Raw genomic sequence first — 23517 nt, 5'->3', positions numbered from 1 at the left:
TTTGTTTGTTTATTTATTTATTTATGGCACTAGGGATGGAACCCAGGGGCATTCCACCCCCAAGCTACACCTCCAGCCCTATTTTCTAGTCTTTATTTTGCATTATTCTTTTTGGGTTTTTTTATTTTTTGGTGGTACTGGGGTTCCTGGAAGCCCTTCTACCTCCGGGCTATACTCCCGGACTTATTTTTACATTTTTATTTGGAAACAGGGTCTCCTAAGCCAGCGCGCGCGGCTGGCTTCGAACCCGCGCGATCCTCCCTTCTCAGCCTCCACGTCCTGGGGTGCCAGGCGTGCCCACCAGCCCGGCCGGCCCTGAACTTTGAGGCCGAGGTTCCGGTCAGTGACACGTGTTGTCAGGACCCCGCGTGGAGCGGGGGGACTTCAGGCTGCGGAGGTCGGCCTGCCCGGGGTGCACATTTGAGTCTGATCCCGGCTCCCCCTGGTCACGAGTCAGACACGGCCTCGAAGGGCAGAAATTGCAAATCAGGGTATGAAACAGTCATTAGGATCCCGGGGACCCCGCCCAGCGGCCCAGGGAGGATGGTTCTGCCCTCGCCGGGGGTCCTGGGTGAGGTCCGGGATGGCAGTGTTTGTCCACAGTACAGGGGGAGAAACCCCCGCTCCTAAGCTCCAGTGGCCTCTAACCACACACAGTTATTTTTATGCTAAAAAGGATTAAAAGAGTCAGACTTGGCACAGGCTCGTCATCCCAGCATCTGGGAGGCTGAGGCAGGAGGATCGCGGTTCGCGGCCAGCCTCAGCTACTTAGCGAGGCCCTTTGCCACTCAGTGAGACCCTGTTTAAAAATAAAGAAAAAATAGGTAGGGCTGGGAGTCGGGCTCAGTGGCGCACGCTTGTAATCCCAACATTCAGGAGGCAGAGACAGGAGGATTGCGGTTCGAGGCCAGCCTCAGCTACTTAGGGAGGCCCTCGGCAACTCAGTGAGACCCTGTTTCCAAAAAAAAAAAAAAAAAAAAAAAAAAAAAAATAGAGCTGGAGCCGGTCGTGGTGGCGCACGCTCGTCATCCCAGCATTGGGAGGCTGAGAGGGGAGGATCGCGGTTCACAGACAGCCTCAGCTACTCAGCGAGGCCCTCTGCAACTCAGTGAGACCCGGTTTCAAAATAAAGAATAAAAAATAGGGCAGGGGATGTAGCTCGGAGGTCAAATGCCCCTGGGTTCCAACCCCAGACCCAAAAACAAAACAAAACAAAACAAAAAAAACAATAAATAAAACCGAGCTGGGGGGTGTGGCTTGAAGGTAGAGTGCCCCCTGGGTTCAATCTCCAGTACCACAAAATAAAATAAAAAGGGGCCGGGGAGTCAGGTGTGGTTGTGCACACACTTGTAATCCCAGCTTTTGGAGGTTGAGACGGGAGGATCGCGGTTCGCGGACGGCCTCAGCTACTCAGTGAGGCCTCTGCGACTCAGTGAGACCCGGTTTCAAAATAAAGAATAAAAAATAGGGCAGGGGGTGCAGCTCGGAGGTCAAATGCCCCTGGGTCTCATCCCCAGACCCACACACAAAAAAAATAAAAATAAAATAGGGCTGGGGGTGTAGCTTGGAGGTAGAATGCCCCTGGGTTCCATCCCCAGTATTGCAAACAACTAAAAAAAATAAATAAAAATAAAAATAACCGGAAGGAAGTTGCCCTGGCCTGCTCCCGGGCTCACAGCCGCCCCGGGGCAGGCGTGCCAGGCTGGCGTCCTGCAGGTGCCCGGCGGGTCCGCCAGACCCTCGGGCGGCCGCGGCTGCGGTTCCGCGGGCGGCCACACGGGGGCAGCACCGCGCCGGCGCGGCCGTGGCGGGCCGGGACCGCAGCCTGGGGTCCCTCACCTGCTCCCCACGACCCCCTGGAATAGTTACTAAAAACATTTGGTTTTTATTTGCAGTACTGGGGATGGAACCCAGGGTATTCTACCTCCGGGCTACACTCCCAGACCTATTTTTTTTTTTTTTAGATATGTCTTTCTTTTCTTTTCTTTTCTTTCTTTCTCTTTTCTTTTCTCTTTCTATCTTTTCTCTTTCTCAGTCCTGGGGATGGAACCCAGGGGCATTCGACCTCCGAGCTCCACCCCCAGCCCGATTTTTTATTCTTTATTTAGAAACCGGGTCCCGCCGAGTTGCCGAGGGCCTCGCTAAGGAGCTGAGGCTGGCCCTGAACCGCGGTCCTCCGGTCTCAGCCTCCCGGATGCCAGATTAGAAGCCAGCCCCACTATGCCTGGCTGTGATTTTATTTTGTATTTGGAAGCAGGGTCTTGCTAAATTGCTGAGAGCCTCCACCGTGCCGAGGCTGGCTGTGAACCTGCAATCCTCCCGTCTCCGTCTCTCAGGTACCGGGATGGTAGCCGGGGGTCACCACACCCAGCTGAACTACGCGTGTAAACGCGGCCAGAATAGCAAATTTTATTTCATCTATATTTACCAGGACTCGGAAAGGTGGTGCAGCTCGGTGCGGTGACACATGCCCGTAATCCTTATATTCAGGAGGCTGAGACCGGAGGATCGCGGTTCGCGGCCAGCCTCAGCTCCTTAGCGAGGCCCTCTGCAACTTGGACTGTTTTCAAGTAAAAAGTAAAATGGGCCTGGGGCTGTAGCTCGGAGGTGGAATGACCCTGGGTTCTATCCTCAGTACTAAGGGAATAAATAAATAAATAAATGAATAAATAAATACTAGAAGCCGGCGCGGTGCGTGGTGTGCGCTTGTCAACCCGGCGTTCTCGAGGCCGAGACAGGAGGATCGCGGTTGAGACCCGGTTTCTAAATAATAATAATAATAATAATAATAATAATAATAATAATATAGGGCTGGAGAGGGTGTAGCTTGGAGGTAGAAAGCCCCTGGGTTCCAACCCCAGTACCGCAAAAATAAATAAATAAAATAAAAAATGACTGCACCCTTTGCCTGGCTCACTTCCCCCTCCCGCCCGGTGGAGCCGGGTCACCTTCGCTCCCTGCTCCCGGCCAGGAAATGGCCTCGCCCGCCGACCCTCGTAAAGCCTGGCCGGGCTCCTCCAGGGCCGCGGCCGAGGCCGGAGGAAGGGGGAGCGGCGCCCGGCTTGGACTCTGTCTCCCGGGCCGGGTGGGGAGGCCGGAGTCCACCTCTGCGCCCAGGGCCCCGGGGTGCAGCGGCCGCCATCCGTGGCCCTGGCCGCCCGTGTGTCTTTTTTCCATGATCCTGGGGCTTGAGCACAGAGGCCTTCTGCTTCCAATCTACACCCCAGCTTTATTCTATAAGTGTTTTTCGTTCTGAAGCAGAGTCTCGCTAAGTTGCCGAGGGTCTCTTGTGTCCCTCCCGTCGCAGCCTCCCAAGTCCCGGGATTACGAGTGTGGCCGCCGTGCCCGAACCGGGCCCCGGGTCTCTCCTGCCTTTTCTTTAAATTTTGAGACAGGATCTCACCGGGTGGCCCCAGAACTGTGACCCTCTGGACTGGGCCCGGAGGCCCACGCCTGTCATCCTGGTATTTTGAAAGCTCAGACAGGAGGATCACGGGGGAGGCTAGCCTCAGAAACTTAGGAAGGCTTTGTTTGAAAATTGGAAAAAAAAAAAGGAGCCAGGCGCTGGGGCGGCCGTGATCCTGGTACTCGGGAGGCAGAGACGGGAGGGTCGCAGGTTCGAGGACGGCCCCGGCTACTTAGTGAGGCCCCTGCAAGTCAGGGAGACCCGGCTTCAAAATAAAGGATAAAAAATAGGGCAGGGGGTGGAGCTCGGAGGTCGAATGCCCCTGGGTCCCGTCCCCGGTACCACACACACACGCACACGCACGCACACACATGCACACGCGTGCACACACACACACACACACGCACACTGCCACCCTCTGCCTCAGCCTCCCAAGTGGCTGGAATGACGGGCACGTGTAGATTTCTATATTGGTTCTTCCCAGAATTTTATATAAACGGAATCATTCATTCACACCCATTCTTTCCGTCTTTCACTCGGCTTAAGGCCTTTAAGATCCGCTCAAGCGTGTGGCCCGTGTTAGAATATTTGTTTAGCGCGCATGGGGTTCCGGCTTCCACCCCCGCGCTGTAAAGAAAGAAAAGTAACCCCGCTAGTTCGCAGGCGTGTGCACACACGGCCCCTTTTCATTGCTGCATAATATTCCGTCGTGCGGCTCGATCGTCATCTATGCATCCCTACACCTGTCGGCGGCCATCTGGAGGATCTTAAGGGCCGCCCGGGCGGCTGGGGCTGGCCGGACCCGGCGCTCCCACCTCGGCCGCCGAGCGCGCGGTTTTCTGCGCGTCAGGAATTGAGCGCGGACCCGCGTGAAGCCAGGCGCCCCCGAGGGTCAGGCGGAGAGGCCTCCGCGGCGTGGGCGACACCGGCAGCCCGGAGGACCCCGTTTTCAAATAAAAAGAGAGCCGGGCGCGGCGGGCACGCTTGTCACCCCCGCGCTTGGGAGGCGGAGACAGGGGGATGGCACAGGTTCGAAGCCAGCCTCAGCTGGTTTAGGAGAGCCTGTTTCCAAATTTAAAAAAAAAAAATATATATATATATATAATATATAAAATATACATATACATATATATGTCTGGGAGTGTATCCCGGAGGCAGAAAGGTTCCCAGGAACCCCAGTACCACAAAAAAAATAAATTAAAAAAAATATAGCCGGGCGTGGTGGCGCGCGCTGGTCATCCCCGCGCTCGGGAGGCGGAGACAGGAGGATCGCGCAGGTTCGAAGCCAGCCGCGCGCTGGCTTAGGAGACCCTGTTTCCAAATAAAAATATAAAATAGGTCTGGGAGTGTAGCCCGGAGGTAGAAGGGCTTCCAGGAACCCCAGTACCACCAAAAAAAAAAAAAAAAAAAAAAAATATATATATATATATATATATATATATATATATATACACACACACACACATGTATATATAGGTATATATGTATGTATATATGTGTATATATGTATGCATATAAAGGGCTTGGGGGGCTCGGGGGGGCTCGGAGCCGCTGGGGTGGGATGAGGAAGCAGGAGGGGCTGTTTTCGCAGTTACTGGGGATGGAGCCCGGGGGCCTTCGACCTCCGAGCTCCACCCCCTGCCCTATATTTTATTTTTTTATTTTGAAACCGGGTCTCACTGAGGTGCGAGGGCCTCGCTAAGTAGCCGAGGCTGGCCTCGAACCCGGGCCCTCCTGTCTCAGCCTCCCAGGTCCTGGGTTACGCCCGGCCGGGGCGGGGAGGCCCCAGAGCTCCTGTTACTGCTCCGTCGTGCCCTGGGTGCGGGTTCCAGGGGAGCTTGGGCCCGTTTGTGGGGGTCCCAGGGGCCCCCGACTCGTCTGTGCTCAGCTGAGTTGTGGACAGAGGCCCCGAGATGAGAATTCAGGCAGATAATCCCACACCCCAGCCAACCCAATGAACTAACTAATAAACGGGGACTTTGGTCCGCTTCTTACCCCCTTATCTCAAGACGGGGACAGCGGGTGCCAAGGTGCCGCCCCGGGCAGGCTGGGGGCAGGCTGGGGCATGCCTGTGTGGCACGTGTCGTGTGCAACAGGGCCTCAGTTTCCTCCTCTGCAAAGTGGGTCTCCAGTCCCAAGGCGACCCCAGGCTTTGGGACTCTTCTGACCACTCAGAATACGCCAACTGAGGTCCGGGGGTGACACACACCCGTCAGCTCAGCTGCTCGGGAGGCCCAGGCAGGAGGGTCACAATTTCGAGGCCAGCTTGGGCAACTCAGGCCCCGTCTTAATATAAAATCAGTCCTCGGGAGGCTGAAATGGGAGGATCTCAGGTGCGAAGACGGCCTCCGCAAGTATTGAGACTCTCAGCTACCTAGTGAGACCTCGTTTCATAAGAAAAATAAAAGCTGGGTGGCGCACGCTCGTCATCCCAGCATTCGGGAGGCTGGGACTGGAGGATCGCGGTTCGCGGACAGCCTCGGCTACTTAGTGAGGCCCTCGGCAACTCAGTGAGACCCGGTTTCAAAATAAAGAATAAAAAATAGGGCAGGGGGTGGAGCTTGGAGGTCGCATGCCCCTGGGTCCCATCCCCAGACCCCCCCCCACACAAACCAAAAAAAAAAAAATCTAAAAATAAATAATAAAAGATCCAGGGCACACTCTAGCATGGAGCCAAAGCTCCAGTGTTTTTCATTTTTTATTTGAAAAAGGGTCTTGCTTAGTTGCTGAGGCTGGCCTCGAACCCACGAGCCTCCTGGTTTGCGGTAGATCCTCCATAGTGCCTCGGCCCTGTCTGATATGACACGAGTATTGCTTTATTTATTTATTTTTTTTGCGGGTCTGGGGATGGAACCCAGGGGCATTTGACCTCCGAGCTGCACCCCCTGCCCAATTTTTTATTCTTTATTTTGAAACCGGGTCTCACTGAGTTGCCGAGGGCCTCACTAAGTAGCCGAGGCTGTCCGCGAACCGCGATCCTCCAGGTCTCAGCCTCCCGAATGCGTGCCCACCGCGCCCGGCTACGTTTTAGTTTTAGTTTAAATTTTAATTTTAACCTCTGCAGTGCTGGGGATGCGACCCCTCTGCGCGGCGCCCCCGCCCTGCTTCCCGCGGCGCGGCGTGCGGCAGGCCCCACGAGCTCGCGCGCGCGCTCCCGGCGGCGGGGCCGAGCGGGCCGGTCCGCCGCGTTCCCACAAGGCCGCGCGGCGCCGCCCGGCCCACGTCGGCGCGACCCAGCGCGGCCCCGCCCCGCGCAGGCCCCGCCCCCGCGCAGGCCCCGCCCCCGCCGCGCTCCCATTGGCCGCGCCGCCCGCCCGTCGCGGCGCAGCGCGCGGGGTCGTCGGGCGCCGGCGCTCGGTCGCGGCGGCTGCGGCGCGGGGCGGCCATCGCGCGGCCCGGGCCCGAGGGCGCGGCCGGGGGCGGCGGGCGGGCCGGGGGCGGCCGGCGCCGCGACGATGACCCTGGAGTCCATGATGGCGTGCTGCCTGAGCGACGAGGTGAAGGAGTCGAAGCGCATCAACGCCGAGATCGAGAAGCAGCTGCGGAGGGACAAGCGCGACGCGCGGCGCGAGCTCAAGCTGCTGCTGCTCGGTGAGTGCGGGGCCGCCGGGGCCGGAGCCGCCGTCCACGACCCCGCCCGAGCGGCGGCCGCCGTCCACGCCCGGAGCCTGCCCCTGCCCGCGGCGGGCAGCCCCATCCCCGAGGCTCCGGCCCTGGCAGTGGTGGGCAGCCCGCCTGGCAGCCCGCGGGGGGCAGCTGCCCCAGGCACCCCTGCCCCGGCGGTGGGCAGCTGCCCTGCAGCCCGCGGGGGGCAGCCGCCCTGTGGCCTGGAGCCTCCCCCCTGCCCCGGCGGTGCAGGTGAGCCCGGCCGCCAGCCTCTGCCCGCGGGGGGCAGCCCCATCCCGGAGGCTCCGGCCCTGGCGGTAGTGGGCAGCCCGGCCTGCAGTCCGCCCCGGCCAGCCCCTGCCCACGGGGTCGCCCCTTGGGCAGCCCCCGCCGTGGTGTCCATGGTGCGCGTGGTGGCCCGCGCCTCGCAGGGTCAGCCTCGTGTGGTCAGCGCCTGCTTGTCATGTCTGGGTCCGCTCTGGATTCGTGGGGGCCCGCCCCCACCTGTGTGGTCCAGGCCGGGGCTTCTGGAGTTCTTGGTGGTCCGCTTCTGGGTGCTGGGTAGAGAAGTACGGCTTCCTGTTCCTCCGTGGGCCGGGCCCGGGTCCTTGGGGGTCCTTGGGGGTCAGCCCCTAGTGTGCGGTGCCGGCCCAGACCCCGGGTTTCCCTGGGCCAGCGTCCTGCCCCTGCTGTCCGCGTGGGCCTCCCCCAGGACCCTCTGGGATCTGTCTTCTGTGCCCTCTGACGGGATGTCCCCCTCCCCACCTGGGGCTGGGGGATCTCTGTACCCTTCACCCCAGGCCCTGCCTGGACGCCTCCCGCCAGGTGGAGTCCTGGTCACTACTGACAGCCTGTCCCCGCCCTCCCTCTGCAGGCCCACCAGGGCCCTCCGGAGGGGTGCACCCGCCCGGGGAGAGGCTCCTCCTCTTGGCTCTTGTCTAGCCTCGGGGTCAGGGTCCCCCTTGGCAGCCCGCCCTCCTGCCTGTCGTGGGGAAGGTTGTGTGGGTCCCCATCTCCTCCAGGCGCACCTGTTGCCGGGAGCCAGAGGCCCAGCTGTCGGCTGTTGTCACCCCAAATAAGGGCCCTAGTAGGGGGGGCTCTGCAGTTGTGTACAAAACAGGCGCCCTGCCCCCCTTCCCCGGCTGCCTCCGGAGCTCCCGGGCTGGCGGCCCCGGGAAGGCGGCAGGTTGGGGGCGTCCTGCGCCCAGAGGGAGAGGGGGCCGCCTGGTTAGGGGAGCGGAGCCCGGCTGCGGCTGGTGCTGGAGGCGGCGTGTGCTCCCCCGCCTGGCGCCAGCATCCTGTGCCCCAGTCAGGCGGGAGAGGCCGGGCAGGGGACTGCCCACCCGCCTTCCTCCAAACGTGTCGGGACCCACCTGCGTGACCGATGCCTGCAGGGTTTTGCGGGGCCGGGGGGATGGCCTCCGCCGGCTTCTGCACCGCCTGGGAGACTGCCTTTTTCTTTTCCTTTTTTCTTTTTTGGTACCGAGGGTTGAACCCAGATGCACTCTGTCTCTAAGCTATACCCCCAACCCTTTTCTTTGTCTTCTCTTTTTGGTGTGTGTGATACTGCGGTGGAACCCAGGGGCATTCTACCTCTGAGCTATGCCCGTGGCCCCCTTTTTTTTTTTATTCTTATCTTGAAATAGGGTCTCACTAGGTTGATGCAAGTCTCACTACTTGCTGAGGCTGTCCTTGAACCCGTGATCCTCCTGTCTCAGCCTCCCAAGCACTAGGATTGCAAGTATGTACCTCCTATCCAGCCTCAAGCCCTTTCATTTACTTTTCATTTATTTTATATTTTACTTATTATTTTTTGCAATATTAGGCATTGAACCCAGGGGCATTCTACCACCAAGCTATACCCCAACCCTATATATATATATATATATATATATATATATATATATATATATATATATATATGTAAACATATATACACATATACATATATATATATATATATATATATATATTGCTGTACTTGCTGTACTAGGAATTGAACCCAGAGATATTAGTCCTATTTTTTTTATTTTTATTTTTTTTGGTGGTACTGGGGTTCCTGGAAGCCCTTCTACCTCCGGGCTACACTCCCAGACCTATTTTTACATTTTCATTTTGGAAATAGGGTCTCCTAAGCCAGCGCGCGCGGCTGGCTTCGAACCTGCACGATCCTCCTGTCTCCGCCTCCCAAGCGCGGGGATGACAAGCATGCGCCACCACGCCCGGCCTATTTTATATTTTTGAAACAGGGTCTCTTACGCCAGCGCGGCTGGCTTCAAACCTGCGCGATCCTCCTGTCCCCGCCTCCCAAGCACGCGCCACTACGTCCGGCGTTAGTCCTATTCTTTCTTTCTTTCTTTCTTTCTTTCTTTCTTTCTTTCTTTCTTTCATTCTGCGGGTCTGGGGATGGAACCCAGGGTCATTAGACCTCCAAGCTACACCCCCTGCCCTATTTTTTATTCTTTTATTTTGAAAACGGGTCTCACTGAGTTGCAGAGCCTCACTAAGGAGCTGAGGCTGCCTGCAAACCGCCATCCTCCTGTCTCAGCCTCCCGAATGCTGGGATTACAAGCGTGCACCACCACACCCGGCTTTTTTTAATTTTTGAAACAGTGTCTTGCCAAGTTGCGGAGACACTCCCCAGACTGCCGAGACTGGCGTCCTGTCTCAGTCCTCAGAGTTCTGGGCTTACAGGTGTGCACCACCATGCCTGGCAGAGACCTTCTTTCGGAGCTGGGGGAGAGTTGGATATGACTGGGCCAAGGGACAGTGCCAGGTGCCTCGCCCTCTGGCTGAGTGGCCTCCTGCAGACCTGGCTCTGGATTCAAGGTCAGGTTGGCAGGGTTCAAGGTCGCAGTCAGTGCCCCTGTCTGAGGCCTCGGTGAGCCCCGCCTTGGGCTGAAAGGCTTGGAGCGAGCCCCAAAGCCCCGTGGCCTGGCAGAGCCTGTGGGTGCGGTGTACCTGTGTCTCGGTCCCTCCACACCGGGGGACCCCAGCAGCCCCTTCCCAGCCCGCAGAGGGGCCCTCTGCGGCACCTGGGTCTGGGCTCGGCGCCAGGTTCCAGGCAGGCAGGGTAGAAGGACAGGTATAAGTGCCCTGGGTGTCACACTGGGGCCCGATGTGCCGTGCCAGGGGCCAGGAGGGCATCACAGGCCGTGACATTGGCCGGACCCACGGATGTGGGGGCCAGGGACCCCCCTGGGGATCTGACAGCCTCCTAGGACACCTCTCTCCCAGCAGCTTGCCGCAGAGGGAAGACACTTCCCAAGGACGTGGCCCCCTCACCCTGTGGACCCCACAGCCCAGAGGCTCCTTTCTGGCCTGGCTCCGGCCTCCCCTTGGGGTCTGGGGAAGCAGGCGCCATGAGCACTGCGCTGGCACCTGGCGGGAAGGCGCCCGCACGCTGGGCCCTGCCGTCCCCTGGCCGGCCAGAGGGGCCCGCACTGTGGACCGCAGGGCCAGCCTCGCCTGGGCCCCCGCTCGGGGCCAGGAGCCCCCCAGGCCCTCAGAAGAACCCCGTGTCACAGCAGGGTGGCGGAGTCCAGCGGGGCCAGCAGAGATGGTTTTGCCAGAAGCTTGTGTGATTGCCGCAGAGCGATTTGTTTGCGTAGCCCAGTGCCGTGTGTGTGTGTGTGTGTGTGTGTGTGTGTGTGCACGCGTGCGTGAGCGCGTGTGTGCTGACCGTGGCCAGGGCGCTCACTTGTGTTCCCGAGAGTGCCGGGCAGGCGGGCGGGCGCTGCCCAGATGTGTGTGCCCTGGGCCCTGCCCTCCAGAGCCCCGCAGCAGCCTCGGCTGCAGGCCCCTCCGGGAGCAGCAGACGTGGAGCCCGAGCGCCGGGCTGAGCCCGGCGGCTCCTCGCTCGCTCCCTCTTCTAAATAAAGCAGGGTGGTTAGTTCCGGAGGCTTCCTGTCCGCCCCGCGCCCTGCGCCGGCCGGGCCAGGCAGCCAGAGGCCTGGGATCCGGTGTGGGGGGCGGGGAGGGAGGCTGGGCGTGCCTCCCTAGCGGACTGCCGGGTCCTCGGCTGAGCAGGAAGCACCTTGGATATGGCCTCCTGCACCCTGGCCGCCGGGCTGGGCTCGCCCCAGGATGCCTGGCTCACATCCTCCCATTTAGAACCCCGCGCAGTTGTGATTCGCCCAAGGGTCCGCCTCGCCCGGGCGGTTCCCCAAGTCCTCAGACACCCGCCCTGGCCCCGCTGGGACCTCAGTGTCCCTGCCCGCCTGGGGCTTGTCTCCCCTCCCGCACAGAGCCTTGAGGCTGAGCACTGAGGTCCTGGGCGCTGGGCGGTGGTGCAGGCCGCAGTCTCAGTAGGAGGGAGGCTGAGGCCGGAGGCCGGAGGACGAGAAGTTCAAGGCCAGCCTCAGCAACCTTCCCTGTTTCAAAATGAAAAATAGAAGTTGTGTGTGTAGCTCAGAGGTAGTGTGCCCCAGGGCCCCCCCAGGGCCCCCCACGCACAGGGGCACCTCAGAGGACGCAGGGCCGGGCACAGTGGTGTCCCTTCTGCCTGGGCCAGGCTGTGTGGGCAGAGGGCGACCCAGGACGTGCTCGTCCTCGTCCTGGCCGCAGGCTTTTAACTCCTGAGCCTTGCGGCGCAGCCCTGCTCTGCTGGGGCCGGAGACGCCGGCAGCACCATGGGCAAAGGTGTGCGGGCCCAGGGTGTGGGGCGTGGGTGTGCGACCACGCCAGGCGGGCCTTCCTGCAACCAGGTGGGGTGCGGGTCTGGCTGGCTGGGTCCCCAGCGTTGGCCCCGGCTTCCCTGTGCAGTCGATGGTCGTCAGCAGCAGGTACCTTGGGCACCAGGGTTCCGAGGATGCCCAGGTACGGGACCGCGCGTTGGTGCGTTTGAGTCCGGCCGGCTCCGACACAGGCGCCTGGCTCTGCCCTCCGGCCTGCGCTGGCTCCGCAGCCCCCGCATCTGTCCCCGAAGACTACCTGCTGGGTGTCCAGCCGCCTGGCGCCAGCTCTGGCTGCTCCACAGCCTGTCTGTGGCCCCTGCCCAGGTGTCCATTGGTCCCTGGCTCCCACCCTGCCTGGTCTCGCCCCCTCGGGTGGTTTTTGGCCCATCCTGCCTCCCGCAGCTGTCAAAGCCCCGCTGTGCAGTGTCCAGCCTCCCGACCCCTCTGGGAGCCCCCCAGTCGCCGCAGCCACATGGGCGCCCAGGGTCTGGAGCCTGGCTCGTGGGGCGGGAGAGCTGCCTGGCCCTGCGGGCCTGGAGCGGCGTTGTGGTGTGGGGTGCAGGAGCCCCGCGTGCGCTAGTGACCAGGGCCTCCTGCCGGGGTCCTTGTGATGGGGCTCTGAGGGCTGGCGCTGGGAGAGACGGGGCGGCCGGGGCGGCTCCACTGAGGGGTGGTCTGCGCTTCCTCAGCCCCAGCAGTGACAGCGGGACAGCGGGCGGGTGGGCTCCGTCCCATGCCTCGGGAGGTGCTGTGGCTTGCATTCCCAGCGTACCCCAAGGCCCCTGTGTTGAAGGCCGGGCCCTAGGCGGGTGCCGTTGGCAGGCGGGGAGCCTTGACGAGGTGGGGCTTGGAGAGAGGTGTCTAGGTCTTTGGGGTGTGGCTGGAGGGAGGGTGGACCAGCCCCTCTTCCTTTCCTGTGTGTGCTGGCTGGAGGAGCCGCTCTACCACCAGACCCCGGACTGCAGCTCCAGACAAAGAGCCGGGGCCTTTCCTTTTCATTAGTGGGAGTCTCAGGAAGCCACGGCGGATGCTGGCCCGCGTCCTGCCCCAGCCGGTAGGTGGGGACTGGGCTCACCAGGCTCCCTGGCTCTTGGGGCTTAGAAAGGGCCCAGATTAGACGTCGCGGCCATACCCCCTGAGCGCTGCCCGTGCGCTGGTCTAGGAAGCTAAGCTGGGTCGGGCCTGCAGGCTTGGGTGGAGAAAGCCCGCATGGGGTTCCCTGTAACCACGCCCCAGAGCCCGCCGAGGCCACCCTGGCGGCACCCGGCTGGCGGACCTGGCTGCCCTGTGGAAATGAGACGGAGCGGGTCCAGAGGCCACCGCCCACCTGCGTGGGCCCCCATGGCATCCCGAGAGGGCGTGCGGGGACAGGAGAGGCAGACACGTGTCTGGGACAGGCCGTGAGCGCCCGCTGCCTCTGCCTCGGTCTCCCCACTCGTCAGCAGGGGCTGCACACACACACACACACACACACACACACGCACGCTCGCGCACACACACACGTGTGTGCACACACAACCTGTTCTGCTAATCAAGTGGGGCTGGGCAGGGGGTGGGGGGGCTGCGTTCCCGGGCCCTATGTGGCCTTGTCCCTTCCATCAGGGTCACTGATTTCAGGGCCGGGGCCCTTGGGCCAAGCTCACGGAGGACCCGCCTGCAGGAGCCACCATCCCAGCTGTGGACAGGGAAAGCCCAGCCCCGGCCCACAGCCGCGACCCTCCGGGCCCTAGTCCCTCTGTCGGGCGGCCTGTTGCTGGTGCGCCCCCTGGTGGGCTCCCTCCCCCCTCACCTGGCTGAGGCTGCCCCGCGGCTCCTTCTGGCTCTGCCCAGCCAGCCAGCCAGCCGCTTGTCTTCTAAGCTGCTGGGGCCTCGGCGCGCCCCTGCTGGGGCGAGGCTGGGGCGGCGTCTCCCTGCTGGTCTGTGAGGGGAGGGCCACAGAGGAGGCCACACCTCCTCCCTGGAGGGGGACAGCTGGTTCGGGGTGCTGCTGGTTCTAGACGGCCGTTTGGGGCGCTCTAGGGCCGCAGGGCCGCCCGTCTGCCTGGCACCCATTCCCCTACAGCACCTGCCCGGCACAGCCCCCGGGCGGGTGGGGAGGCAGCGGTGAGCCAGCGCGCGGTCCTGCTGCCCGAGTGGCGGGCGCGAGGCCCTTGGCAGGAGCAGCGCCTCAGACACCCGCCCTCGGGGGACTGGCCCCGGGCGGGCGCGTTTGTCTGCGCGAAGCCCTGGCTCTGAACTTCTTATTTTGGAGCAGGGCCTTTCTAAGTCCCCGAGGGTCTTTCCACCTGCGGCCCTCCCGTCTCCACCTCCCAAGTGCTGAGATAAGCCTGTCCGCCCGCCGGCTCCTGGCGCCTTTGATGGGGTGCTCATTCTTCCAGGGGGCTCCTCCCTCCTGGCTCGGTCCAGAGCCCGCCTGCCCATGCTGCAGCCTGGGGGCAGAGGCTTCCGCGCACACGTCTGGGGGTGCGCAGACACCCGGCCCCTGCGGCCACTTCAGGGGCCTCAAGTGACCCAGATCAGGTGGCGGGGTCCCCGGAGACCCAGCCGCCTCTGCGGGGCACTCTCCCGTGATGGCGCACCGTCCCGAGCTGTCGCCTGCAGAGCAACCTTGGCCGGCTCCACTCATTGGCGACTCGGAATAGAGCCGCCGGGCCCGCTGTGGTTGGCATATGGGAACGTGACCGTCCATCTGGTGGGCGTTTGAGGACCACCCGGGTGCAGGCAGCGCCACCACCCGCAGTCCAGGGGGCCACTGTGCGTGGGTGGGGGGCCGTCCTCAGCCGCTTGTGTCCCGGGGCAGCGGCCCCTCCCCTGTGGGCAGCAGGGGTGGCTTCACAGCCAGCCTGCGTCGCGGTGGGCGGTGGGCACCGGGCTCTGAGGCAGGGCTGGGTGGCCGCGTGGGAGCCCCCGCTGATAGCATCCTGGGGTGAGGTCCACGGCAGGACCCGCACACAGGGATCCTGGCCCTGTATCCCAGCTTGAGGTGCTGGGAGCCAGGGCGTGCGGGTGGGAGTCGGCCCAGGAGGCGGGCAGAAGGTCAGGGCCAGAGTTCCTGGAAAGACAACCTGCTGGGTGCCCGCCCTGGCGGCCCTCGCCTAGGCGCCGGAGCCCCGGCCAGTGGGGCCTGGGGGCTCCGCAGCCTCCTGCCACCCGCCATGGCCGCCCCACGCCGCGCCGGGTTCCACTGCTCTGTGCCCACCATCAGCCTGTCCTCACGGGCACAGCTGCAGGGGGCCGCCGCTGCCCTGGCTTCCGGCGGCCCTTCTGCTTCTGCTGCTCGGGTGCGGGGACCCCACATGTGCCAACCTGGTCAGGCTGGGCTGCCCAGGAGCTGGCAGGGAAGGGCCTGGTCCCCGAGAAAGAAAGCGCAGGAAAGAAAGCGCAGGAAAAGGCGATTCCGCCGGGGCTGGCCTCGCAGCTGTGTGAGTGCCATGGCTCCCGAATGAGGCTCTGGGAGGCCACGGCCCAGTGGTACCCGGTGCCCAGTGCTCACCCCAGTGGCGCCCGATGCCCAGCACTCAGCCTGGTGGTGCCCAGCACTCAGCCCAGCGATGCCTGGTGCCCAGTGCTCAGCCCGGCAGTGCCCGGTGTCCAGTGCTCAGCCCGGCGGTGCCCGGTGCCCAGTGCTCAGCCCAGCGATGCCTGGTGCCCAGTGCTCAGCCCGGCGGTGCCCGGTGCCCAGCGCTCAGCCTGGTGGTGCCCGGTGCCTGGTGTTCACACACACTCAGCACACAGCCTTGACCTGTGTGGCTCCCGCACACCTGGGTGTCGCGCCCTGACGCACACGCACCGCGGTCTTGCAGATGAGCAGTGTGCCCACCGGTGGCTCTGGGCACGTGCGCTGCCCATGGGCTCTAGAGACCCGTTGCTGGCCCTGCTGGGGCGCCACACACCTTGGTGGGTTGGCCTTGTGCAGACCCTGGAGGAGGCCTTGCTGAGCCCCACCCTCCCCAGGAGGCCTTGCAGGGTGCCAGCGTCCAGGCTGCGCCCCACCCGGAGCCCTCCCTCCGCACTGGGCAGCCTGGGCCTTCCTGCTGCGTGCCCACAGCGCACCAGAGGTTCTGGGTTCCGAGCGCTTTGGGTTTCAGCTCTGGATCGGGAATGTTCGCCGGGTAGAGAGCCTGTGCACACATCCCCACCCTGAGGAGCCCAGAGGCTGCTGCCCCAAGCCCTTGGGGTTCCCATGCTGACCTGCGAGCGGGCCCACCGAGGGCCAGGGGAGGGCGAGGGGGCCGAGCCTGATCTCAGTTGAGCGTCATCAAGGGGAGGGCGCCAGGCTCCAGTCCTGGCCATGAGTGGGTGCGGGGGACGCCGCCTGCAAGTGGGCGCGAGGGCGGAGCTGGGCTTGCCTGGGGCGGCGCTCTTCCAGCCTCACTCCAAAGAGCCTCACTCCGGCCCAAGGGCGCTGGAGCCGGTGCTGGCGAAGCCCGCCGAGGCCAGGCTGGCGGGGCGCGTGTGGTGTCCTGGGCGGGGCAGGGGCGGGGCCTGGGCGGAGCTGAGCCGACCCCCCCCCCCCCAGGCACGGGCGAGAGCGGAAAGAGCACGTTCATCAAGCAGATGCGGATCATCCACGGCGCCGGCTACTCGGAGGAGGACAAGCGCGGCTTCACCAAGCTGGTGTACCAGAACATCTTCACCGCCATGCAGGCCATGATCCGCGCCATGGACACCCTCAAGATCCTCTACAAGTACGAGCAGAACAAGGTGAGCCGCCGGCGGGACGTTCCTGGAGGGCTCGGCCTCGAGCCGCAGTTGAGTCGCACACAGGGTCTTCCTAGGTCGCCGAAAGCCCCGGCAGCTGAGGCCGCCTCGGCCGTGCTGCTCCGTCCCAGCCTCCCGAGCGCTGGGGTGCGGCGCCGCACCCCGTTCTCCTCCAGCCTTTTCTTTTCTTTTTGGTACTAGGGATTGAATCCAGGGGATTCTACTTTTGTGTGTGTGCGGCACTGGGGGTGGAACCCAGAGGCTTTCTACCTCCGGGCTGTGCTCCCAGACCCATTTTATACTCTATTTGGAAACAGGGTCTCACTGAGTTGCTGGGAGCCTCACTCAGTAGCTGAGGCTGGCTTCGAACCTGCGCGATCCTCCCGCCTCAGCCTCCCCAGCGCGGGGATGACAAGCGTGCGCCACCGCGCCCGGCTTCGTGGGGAGCTTTGAAGGAACTGCCCGAACGTTCTGCAGTGGCTGCCCCGTAGGCCGTGGCCACCAGCCGGGCTCCGGGGGGCTTCTGCTGGGGACCTCTCGGCCCTCCTGGACGAGGTGCTCCTGACCTGCTTCTGGACGTCTGTTCAGGGGCTTGTAATTCACACGCAGAGAGTGGGGTGTGGCGGTGGCGCACGCGGGTGGTCCCAGTCCTTGGGAGGCTGGCAAGAAGATGGCGCAGCCTCAGCGGCCTCGTGAGGCCTCTGCAGCTCAGTGAGACCCTGTTTCAGAATAAAGAAAAGGACTGGGGGTGTAGCTGGGAGGTAGAGCGCCCCTGGGCTCCATCCCTAGTTCCACACACACAAAAAAGGCTGTTGGTGTCTGGTGGAGCAGCGCCGGGCTGGCGGGGTTTCTGGTGCCGATGGCCCAGGCGCCCACAGGGCCAGTCCTGGCCCAGCATGTAGGTCCTGCTGCGGGCTCCCTTGCTCCCCATGCCCAGCGGGAGCCAGGTCAGCCTGATCTCACGGGAGGCCACTAGGTGCAGAGGCCGCGCCCGGGGTCGGCTGCCGCGGGTTAGGCCGGTCCCCTGGGGTCGTGTGCGTGCATGCGCTGTAGGTGTGCACAGGGCGGTGCCTGGGGGCTGGGCAGCCCGCTCTGCAGGCCTGTGCTCCCAGGCCTCCCTGCGGGCGTTCGCGAGGGTCCAAGGGGCACTGTGCACACCGTTGGGGGCCGCGGTCAGGGCTGCGCCATCCTGGTGTGAGTTCAACGTGCGTCTCTGGGAAGGAGGGAGTGGCGCCCCCCGCGGTGGCACCGTGCAGTCTGCCCCTGGCCGTACGCACGGGTGGCCCCCCGTGAGCTCACGGCTGCCCCTCCCGCCCCACAGGCCAACGCGCTCCTGATCCGGGAGGTGGACGTGGAGAAGGTGACCACGTTTGAACACCAGTACGTGACCGCCATCAAGACGCTGTGGAACGACCCGGGCATCCAGGAGTGCTACGACCGCCGGCGCGAGTACCAGCTCTCGGACTCCGCCAAGTAGTGAGTGCCCGGGGCCCTCGGCCAGGCCCACGCGCACCCGGCTCGGCGCCGCGGACACAGCAGACCCACCGCGGCCTGGCTGGAGCCCGCTGGCCAATCGCGCCCACCAGGACGATGGCGCCTTTCGTGGCTGCTGGCCTGGGACCGCACGCTGGTGCGTCCTGGGACCCAGGCGCTGCCGAGGCCTGCGCTCTCTCCTCCCGGTCTGGTGGGCCGGGCTCCTTCTGGCAGTGGGCTCCACTCTGGGCCGCCTGCCTCCCCTGCCTGCCTGCCCACGTCCAGGAGGCCGCGGAGAGCCCGACTTGCAGACCTGAGCTCACAGGCCGAGGCCTCTCGGGTTGCCGGTGGCGCTGAGATCCTTCCTGTCCTCCTGGTCCCCCACTCGCCCCCCAGCCCATCTGGGGGCGGGCACCCCGAGAACCCCGGCGGGGTGGCACGTGCAGCCCCTGAACAGAGCTCAGGGCCGTCCAGGCGGCAGCGACAGGAGCGGCAGTCACGGCCAGCGGGGCCTGAGGGGACGGGACCAGTGTCCCGTGGTGGCCGCAGGTCCTGGCCGCGCCCTCCCTCCACGCCACTTGCAGGGCCGCGGCGCGCACGGAGCTGTGTCCGCAGGAGCATCTCCTGCCCTGGCACCTCCGTCCCGAGACCCCAGGACCGGCCCCTCTGCGACCCCGGGGCAGGGAGGGGAGCCTCTGCCCAGTCTGGGCTGCCCGGCGCCCTGACTCCCGTCGCCGGAGGCGGCCTGCGTGACCTCTCTGTCTGTGTCGCAGCTACCTGACGGACGTCGACCGCATCGCCACCTCGGGCTACCTGCCCACCCAGCAGGACGTGCTGCGGGTCCGTGTGCCCACCACGGGCATCATCGAGTACCCCTTCGACCTGGAGAACATCATCTTCAGGTGGGCGTGCCGCCCGTGCCGTCCCCGCGGGGTCCCACGGGCGGGCTGCGGGAGGATGGAGCGGCTCTCCACGGGGCCTGGGTGGGCACCGCGGGGGCGCCCGGCCAGGCTGTCGGGGCGGCAGGCCAGGCGAGTGGTCCTGGGGCCGCAGTGTGGACGGGGCGGCCTCGGGGCGGCGCAGGGGCCGTCTCCCGGCCCGTGCTGGCCTGCACCGCGTGCTCTCGGCTGGGAGCGGTGTCTCTGCCCTGGTGTCCACGCCAGGAGGCCTTGGCGGACCGTGCGGGTGCGCGGCGCCCCGACCCCGGCTGCCGAGGTCACCGGAGGCGGTGTGGTGTGTGGAGCCCGCGTGCCGCGCGTGCCTGCGCCCGGCACACTCGGCCCCGTGCGTCCACGCCGGGCCCGTGCCGGGGTCAGCCCGGGGAGGCCGCTGAGCGCCGCGGGGCCGCTCCGCAGGATGGTGGACGTGGGCGGGCAGCGGTCGGAGCGGAGGAAGTGGATCCACTGCTTCGAGAACGTGACGTCCATCATGTTCCTGGTGGCCCTGAGCGAGTACGACCAGGTCCTGGTGGAGTCCGACAACGAGGTGGGCGGCGCGGGCCGGCCGCGGGGGGCGGGGGGGGGTGGGCCTGTGCCGAGCGCCCGTCCACGAGCCGCCTCCGCCCGCAGAACCGCATGGAGGAGAGCAAGGCCCTGTTCCGGACCATCATCACCTACCCCTGGTTCCAGAACTCCTCCGTCATCCTCTTCCTCAACAAGAAGGACCTGCTGGAGGACAAGATCCTCTGCTCGCACCTGGTGGACTACTTCCCCGAGTTCGACGGTAAGCGCGGCTGCCGCGCGGGACCCACCCTCTCCCTGCAGCCCTGCGCGGCGGAGGCGGCGGCCCCTGCTCCAGAGGCCTGGGGCGCGGTCCTGCCGAGGCTGGGGAGTGGGGTTCTTCCGGACACAGGCGGGCGGGGGGCAGAAGGGCCCCGGCTGGCGGAACCGCCCTGACGCGCGCGCCGCCCCAGGGCCGCAGCGGGACGCGCAGGCCGCCCGCGAGTTCATCCTCAAGATGTTCGTGGACCTGAACCCCGACAGCGACAAGATCATCTACTCGCACTTCACCTGCGCCACCGACACGGAGAACATCCGCTTCGTGTTCGCGGCCGTCAAGGACACCATCCTGCAGCTCAACCTGAAGGAGTACAACCTGGTCTGAGGCCGCGCCGGGCGCCGCCTCCGCCGGGACTTGCGGCGTCGCTGTTTTCTTAAAAAAGGAAAAGAAAAAAAATCCACCACCAAACACAAAACCGAATCCGATGGAACCGCCGTGCGCGGGGCCGCGCGCCCCCTCCCCGGCCCTCTGTCTTGGCCCCTGAGGTCGGAGGCCGGGGCTGGAGGCCGAGGCCGGAGGCCGGGCCCGGGGGACGCCTTTCCTAAGTTATTGCGTCCCGCGCAGCCTGCGTGCGCTGCCCGCGCCGGCTTCGCTCCCAGACCCCAAGAAGTGGGGGTGGGCGGCACCCCGGCTGCCCACCCTGGGAAGTGCCTACTTTTTTTTTCTTTTTTGAGGAAAAACACCCCACTTTGCCCAGCTCCCGGTGGCAGAGGCGCCCGGCGGGTCCCTCTGCCGGCGCCGCCTGGGCCGCAGCGTCGCGGGCCGCGCGCAGGTCCGCGGGCCAGGAGGGACTCGGTGTCGGCTGTTTTTATTATTATTGTTGTAACCAGCGTGGAGGCAGCAAGGAGGGGGCGTGGGGACTTTTCCAGAATATTCTCAGGTCTGTCCCCAGGCAGAGAGGAAGAGGAGCCCCTGCGGGCTGCGAGGGCCGCGGCGTCGGTGTCGGGGCTCGTGTGTCCTGCACACACGGAGGGCGGCGGTGTCCGGCCCGGCAGAGGCCCCGGGATCGCGCAGATGGACCTCACGGCCAGTGTCCGCGCCTGGAGGAGGACCCGCAGGTGGGACGCCGCGTCCGGCCGCCGCCACCCCGCCCGGGTTCGTGCCATAAACCCCGCCGGGGCTCAGCCTCAGAAGGGAACCGGGCGCAGCGCCGTGTGAGCCCCGGAGCCCGGGCCACCCCGGGCCAGTGCCAAGGGGGCCGCCGGGCTGCGCCGCTCCCCGCCCCGGCGAGCGTGTACATTACAGTCCTGATTTCAGACGGCGTTGAGCCCTAACCTATTTAAAGAGTATTCTATACGACGCTGTTTTTAAACCCCGTCCTCTGGAGTGCATGTCGGCGGGCGCGGCGGCCGGCCGGGGGCCAGGCTCCGGGCGCGGCAGGTTGGGGCCCTGACCCCCTAATCCAGAGGTTCCCGTTGGAAATCGACTTTTCATATCTTTCTCCTGAAATGAATCTTGTTTTAAATTGGAATAAATTTTGTTCCTAAACGCCGAGGCCCCTCCTGGTTTGTCCGGTTGCCCGCTGTGGGGGAACCCGGGCCACCGCCCTGCGGGCCTGACCTCAGCTCGGCCGCCGCCTGGGGGCAGCTGGGGCCGGGCTGGGAGGGGGCGCGCCCCCCAGCTCGAGGCCGCGCGTTTCCTGGCCACGGTTCGCGGACACCTCAGCTACTTAGGCCCTCTGCAACTCAGTGGGACCCGGGTTAAAAATAGAGAATAAAACCCGGCTGGCGTGAAGCTCGGAGGTCGAATGCCCCTGGGTTCCTCCCCAGACCCACACGAAAAATAAACGCACGCACAGTCCAGGAGCGCAGAGCGCGCACGTCCACACTTTCATCTTCCCGACCCGAAACTCTGCGTTAAACACCGCACTCGCAGCCCCTGGCACCGCCGCCCCGCGCCGGCCTCCGTGGGCTGGGCACGCCGGGAGCGGAGTCCAGCAGCCCCTGTCCATCCGCGCTGGGGCAGTATCGAAATTGCCTTCCTTTTCCTGGGTAAATAATACTCCCCCGCGAGCGGTGGTCACAGTGCCGTCCTCTGCGCCCACGGAGGACGCGGGGGCTGTTTCTCCTCGGGGGGCGCGTCCAGCTTTCAGCCCCTCTGGGCGCGTCCGGAGTTGAGGAGCCGCCGCGCTCTCTCCTGTCTACACCCCGCCAGCCAGCAGGGCGGGGTAGGAATTTATTTTTCAACAAACAGGGCCTCACTGAGCAGCTGCGGCCGCCCGTGGACCTGCGATCCTCCTGTCTCGGCCTCCGGGGGGGCTGGGAGGACAAGCGTGCGCCCCCACGCCCGGGCATCTCATCGCTTACTGCTCAGGCCCCCGTGGCAGGACAGGCCCCAACCACAGGGGCCTGGGGCGTGGGACGGGAACGAGCCGGACCGTTGCCTAAGGAAATGTCCAGGTAGACGTAGCGGCCCGTGCAAAGGCCCTGAGGCAGGACCGAGCCCACGTCCCAGGCCCGGCGAGGGGAGCGAGCTGGGGGTGGGGTGCTGGGAGGGGTCCCCACGGCGGGCGCTGCAGGTGCTGCAGGGTGCTGGCTGTTCCCGCGGTGTCCAGCAGGTGGCGCCCCGAGCCTGTCTGATGCCCCGAGGTGGAGGGACAGACTCATTAACCTTGCTTCAAGGGGAAACTGAGGCACGGGGGCGCCCTCATACGCAGCCTCCCGGTGTCTCCGTTCCTGGGTCGGGGGACACGCGAGTCGTTCCCCCACTCGGCTGTCACGAGTCCGCTTTCCGCTCTTTTAGGTACGCACCCCGCAGTGGGATTGTTAAGAAAGAAACCTTTGAGGGTGTCTTAATTCCACTGGGGACCCATGGAGGGAGGAGGGAGGCTGGGATGGGAGGACTGCAGATCCGAGGCCAGCCCTGGCAGCTGAGAGGCTCCCAGCAACTGAAAACCCCGTCTCAAAATTAAAGATAAAAGGGCCTGAGACGGGAGGATCGCGCAGGTTCGAAGCCAGCCTCAGCTACTTAGGAGACCGTTTCCAAACAAAGTATAAAATAGGGCTGGATGTAGCCCGGAGGTAGAAAAGCCCCTGGGCTCTAACCCAGTACCGAAAAGTAAATAAATAAATTTAAGCCGGGCGTGGCGGCGCGCGCTTGTAATCCCCGCGCTCGGGAGGCGGAGACAGGAGGATCGCGCAGGTTCGAAGCCAGCCGCGCGCGCTGGCTTAGGAGACCCTGTTTCCAAATAAAAATGCAAAAATAGGTCTGGGAGTGTAGCCCGAGGTACAAGGGCTTCCAGGAACCCCAGTACCACCAAAAAAACAAAAAATAAAATAAAAAAAAGTAGGGCGGGGGCTGTAGCTTGGAGGCAGAATGCCCCTGGGTCCCATCCCCAGTACCAAATAATAATAATAATAATAATAATAATAATAATAATAATAATAAATAATAATAATAATATATAAGTGAAGAAGCCAAGCTGGGCCCTGGCGCACTGCGTCCGTCTGCCTGTGACTCAGCCCCGGTTCCTGCCCCGGAGACCTTCGGGTTCTGTTTCTTCACCTGCCCGGGTGGGGGGGGGTGCCCGGGGCCCCATCCGCCCCCCATCTGCGATAGGGAGGACTGCAGGGCACGTCGGCTCAGTGCTGGTGGCTGTGTGGCCCGGGCAGGGTCCTCTCCGGCGCTCTCCAGTCCTCGCCGTGCTCCCTCTGGTCCTCACCACGCTCCCTCCGGTCCTCGCCGTGCTCCCTCCGGTCCTTACCATGCTCCTTCTGGTCCTCACCGTCCTCCCTCCGGTCCTCGCCGCGCTCCCTCTGGTCCTCGCCGCGCTCCCTCTGGTCCTCGCCGTGCTCCCTCTGGTCCTCGCCGTGTCAAAGCAAACCGTGTACTGTGGGGTGGGGTGTGGCGCGGAGGTGGAGCGCCCCGGCGCCCATC

General features: G+C 64.1%; 1 protein-coding gene across 1 annotated transcript; it reads left to right on the top strand.

The window, feature by feature from the left end:
• Nucleotides 1-6861: 6861 nt before the first annotated feature.
• On the top strand, nucleotides 6862-19965 carry GNA11 (G protein subunit alpha 11; the record flags this gene model as incomplete). Its single annotated transcript, XM_080712564.1, has 7 exons — nucleotides 6862-6997; nucleotides 16208-16392; nucleotides 17711-17865; nucleotides 18636-18764; nucleotides 19218-19347; nucleotides 19431-19584; nucleotides 19775-19965. 7 exons carry the CDS (start codon nucleotides 6862-6864, stop codon nucleotides 19963-19965), a joined length of 1080 nt encoding a protein of 359 aa, XP_080568690.1.
• Nucleotides 19966-23517: the final 3552 nt, after the last annotated feature.

This window comes from Muscardinus avellanarius (assembly GCF_963383645.1).
Source record: "Muscardinus avellanarius genome assembly, chromosome: 16".
In the NCBI taxonomy this organism is placed as follows: Eukaryota; Metazoa; Chordata; class Mammalia; order Rodentia; family Gliridae; genus Muscardinus; species Muscardinus avellanarius.
The sequence above is the reverse complement of the archived record's forward strand: the minus strand, read 5'-3'. Positions and strand labels throughout refer to the sequence as shown.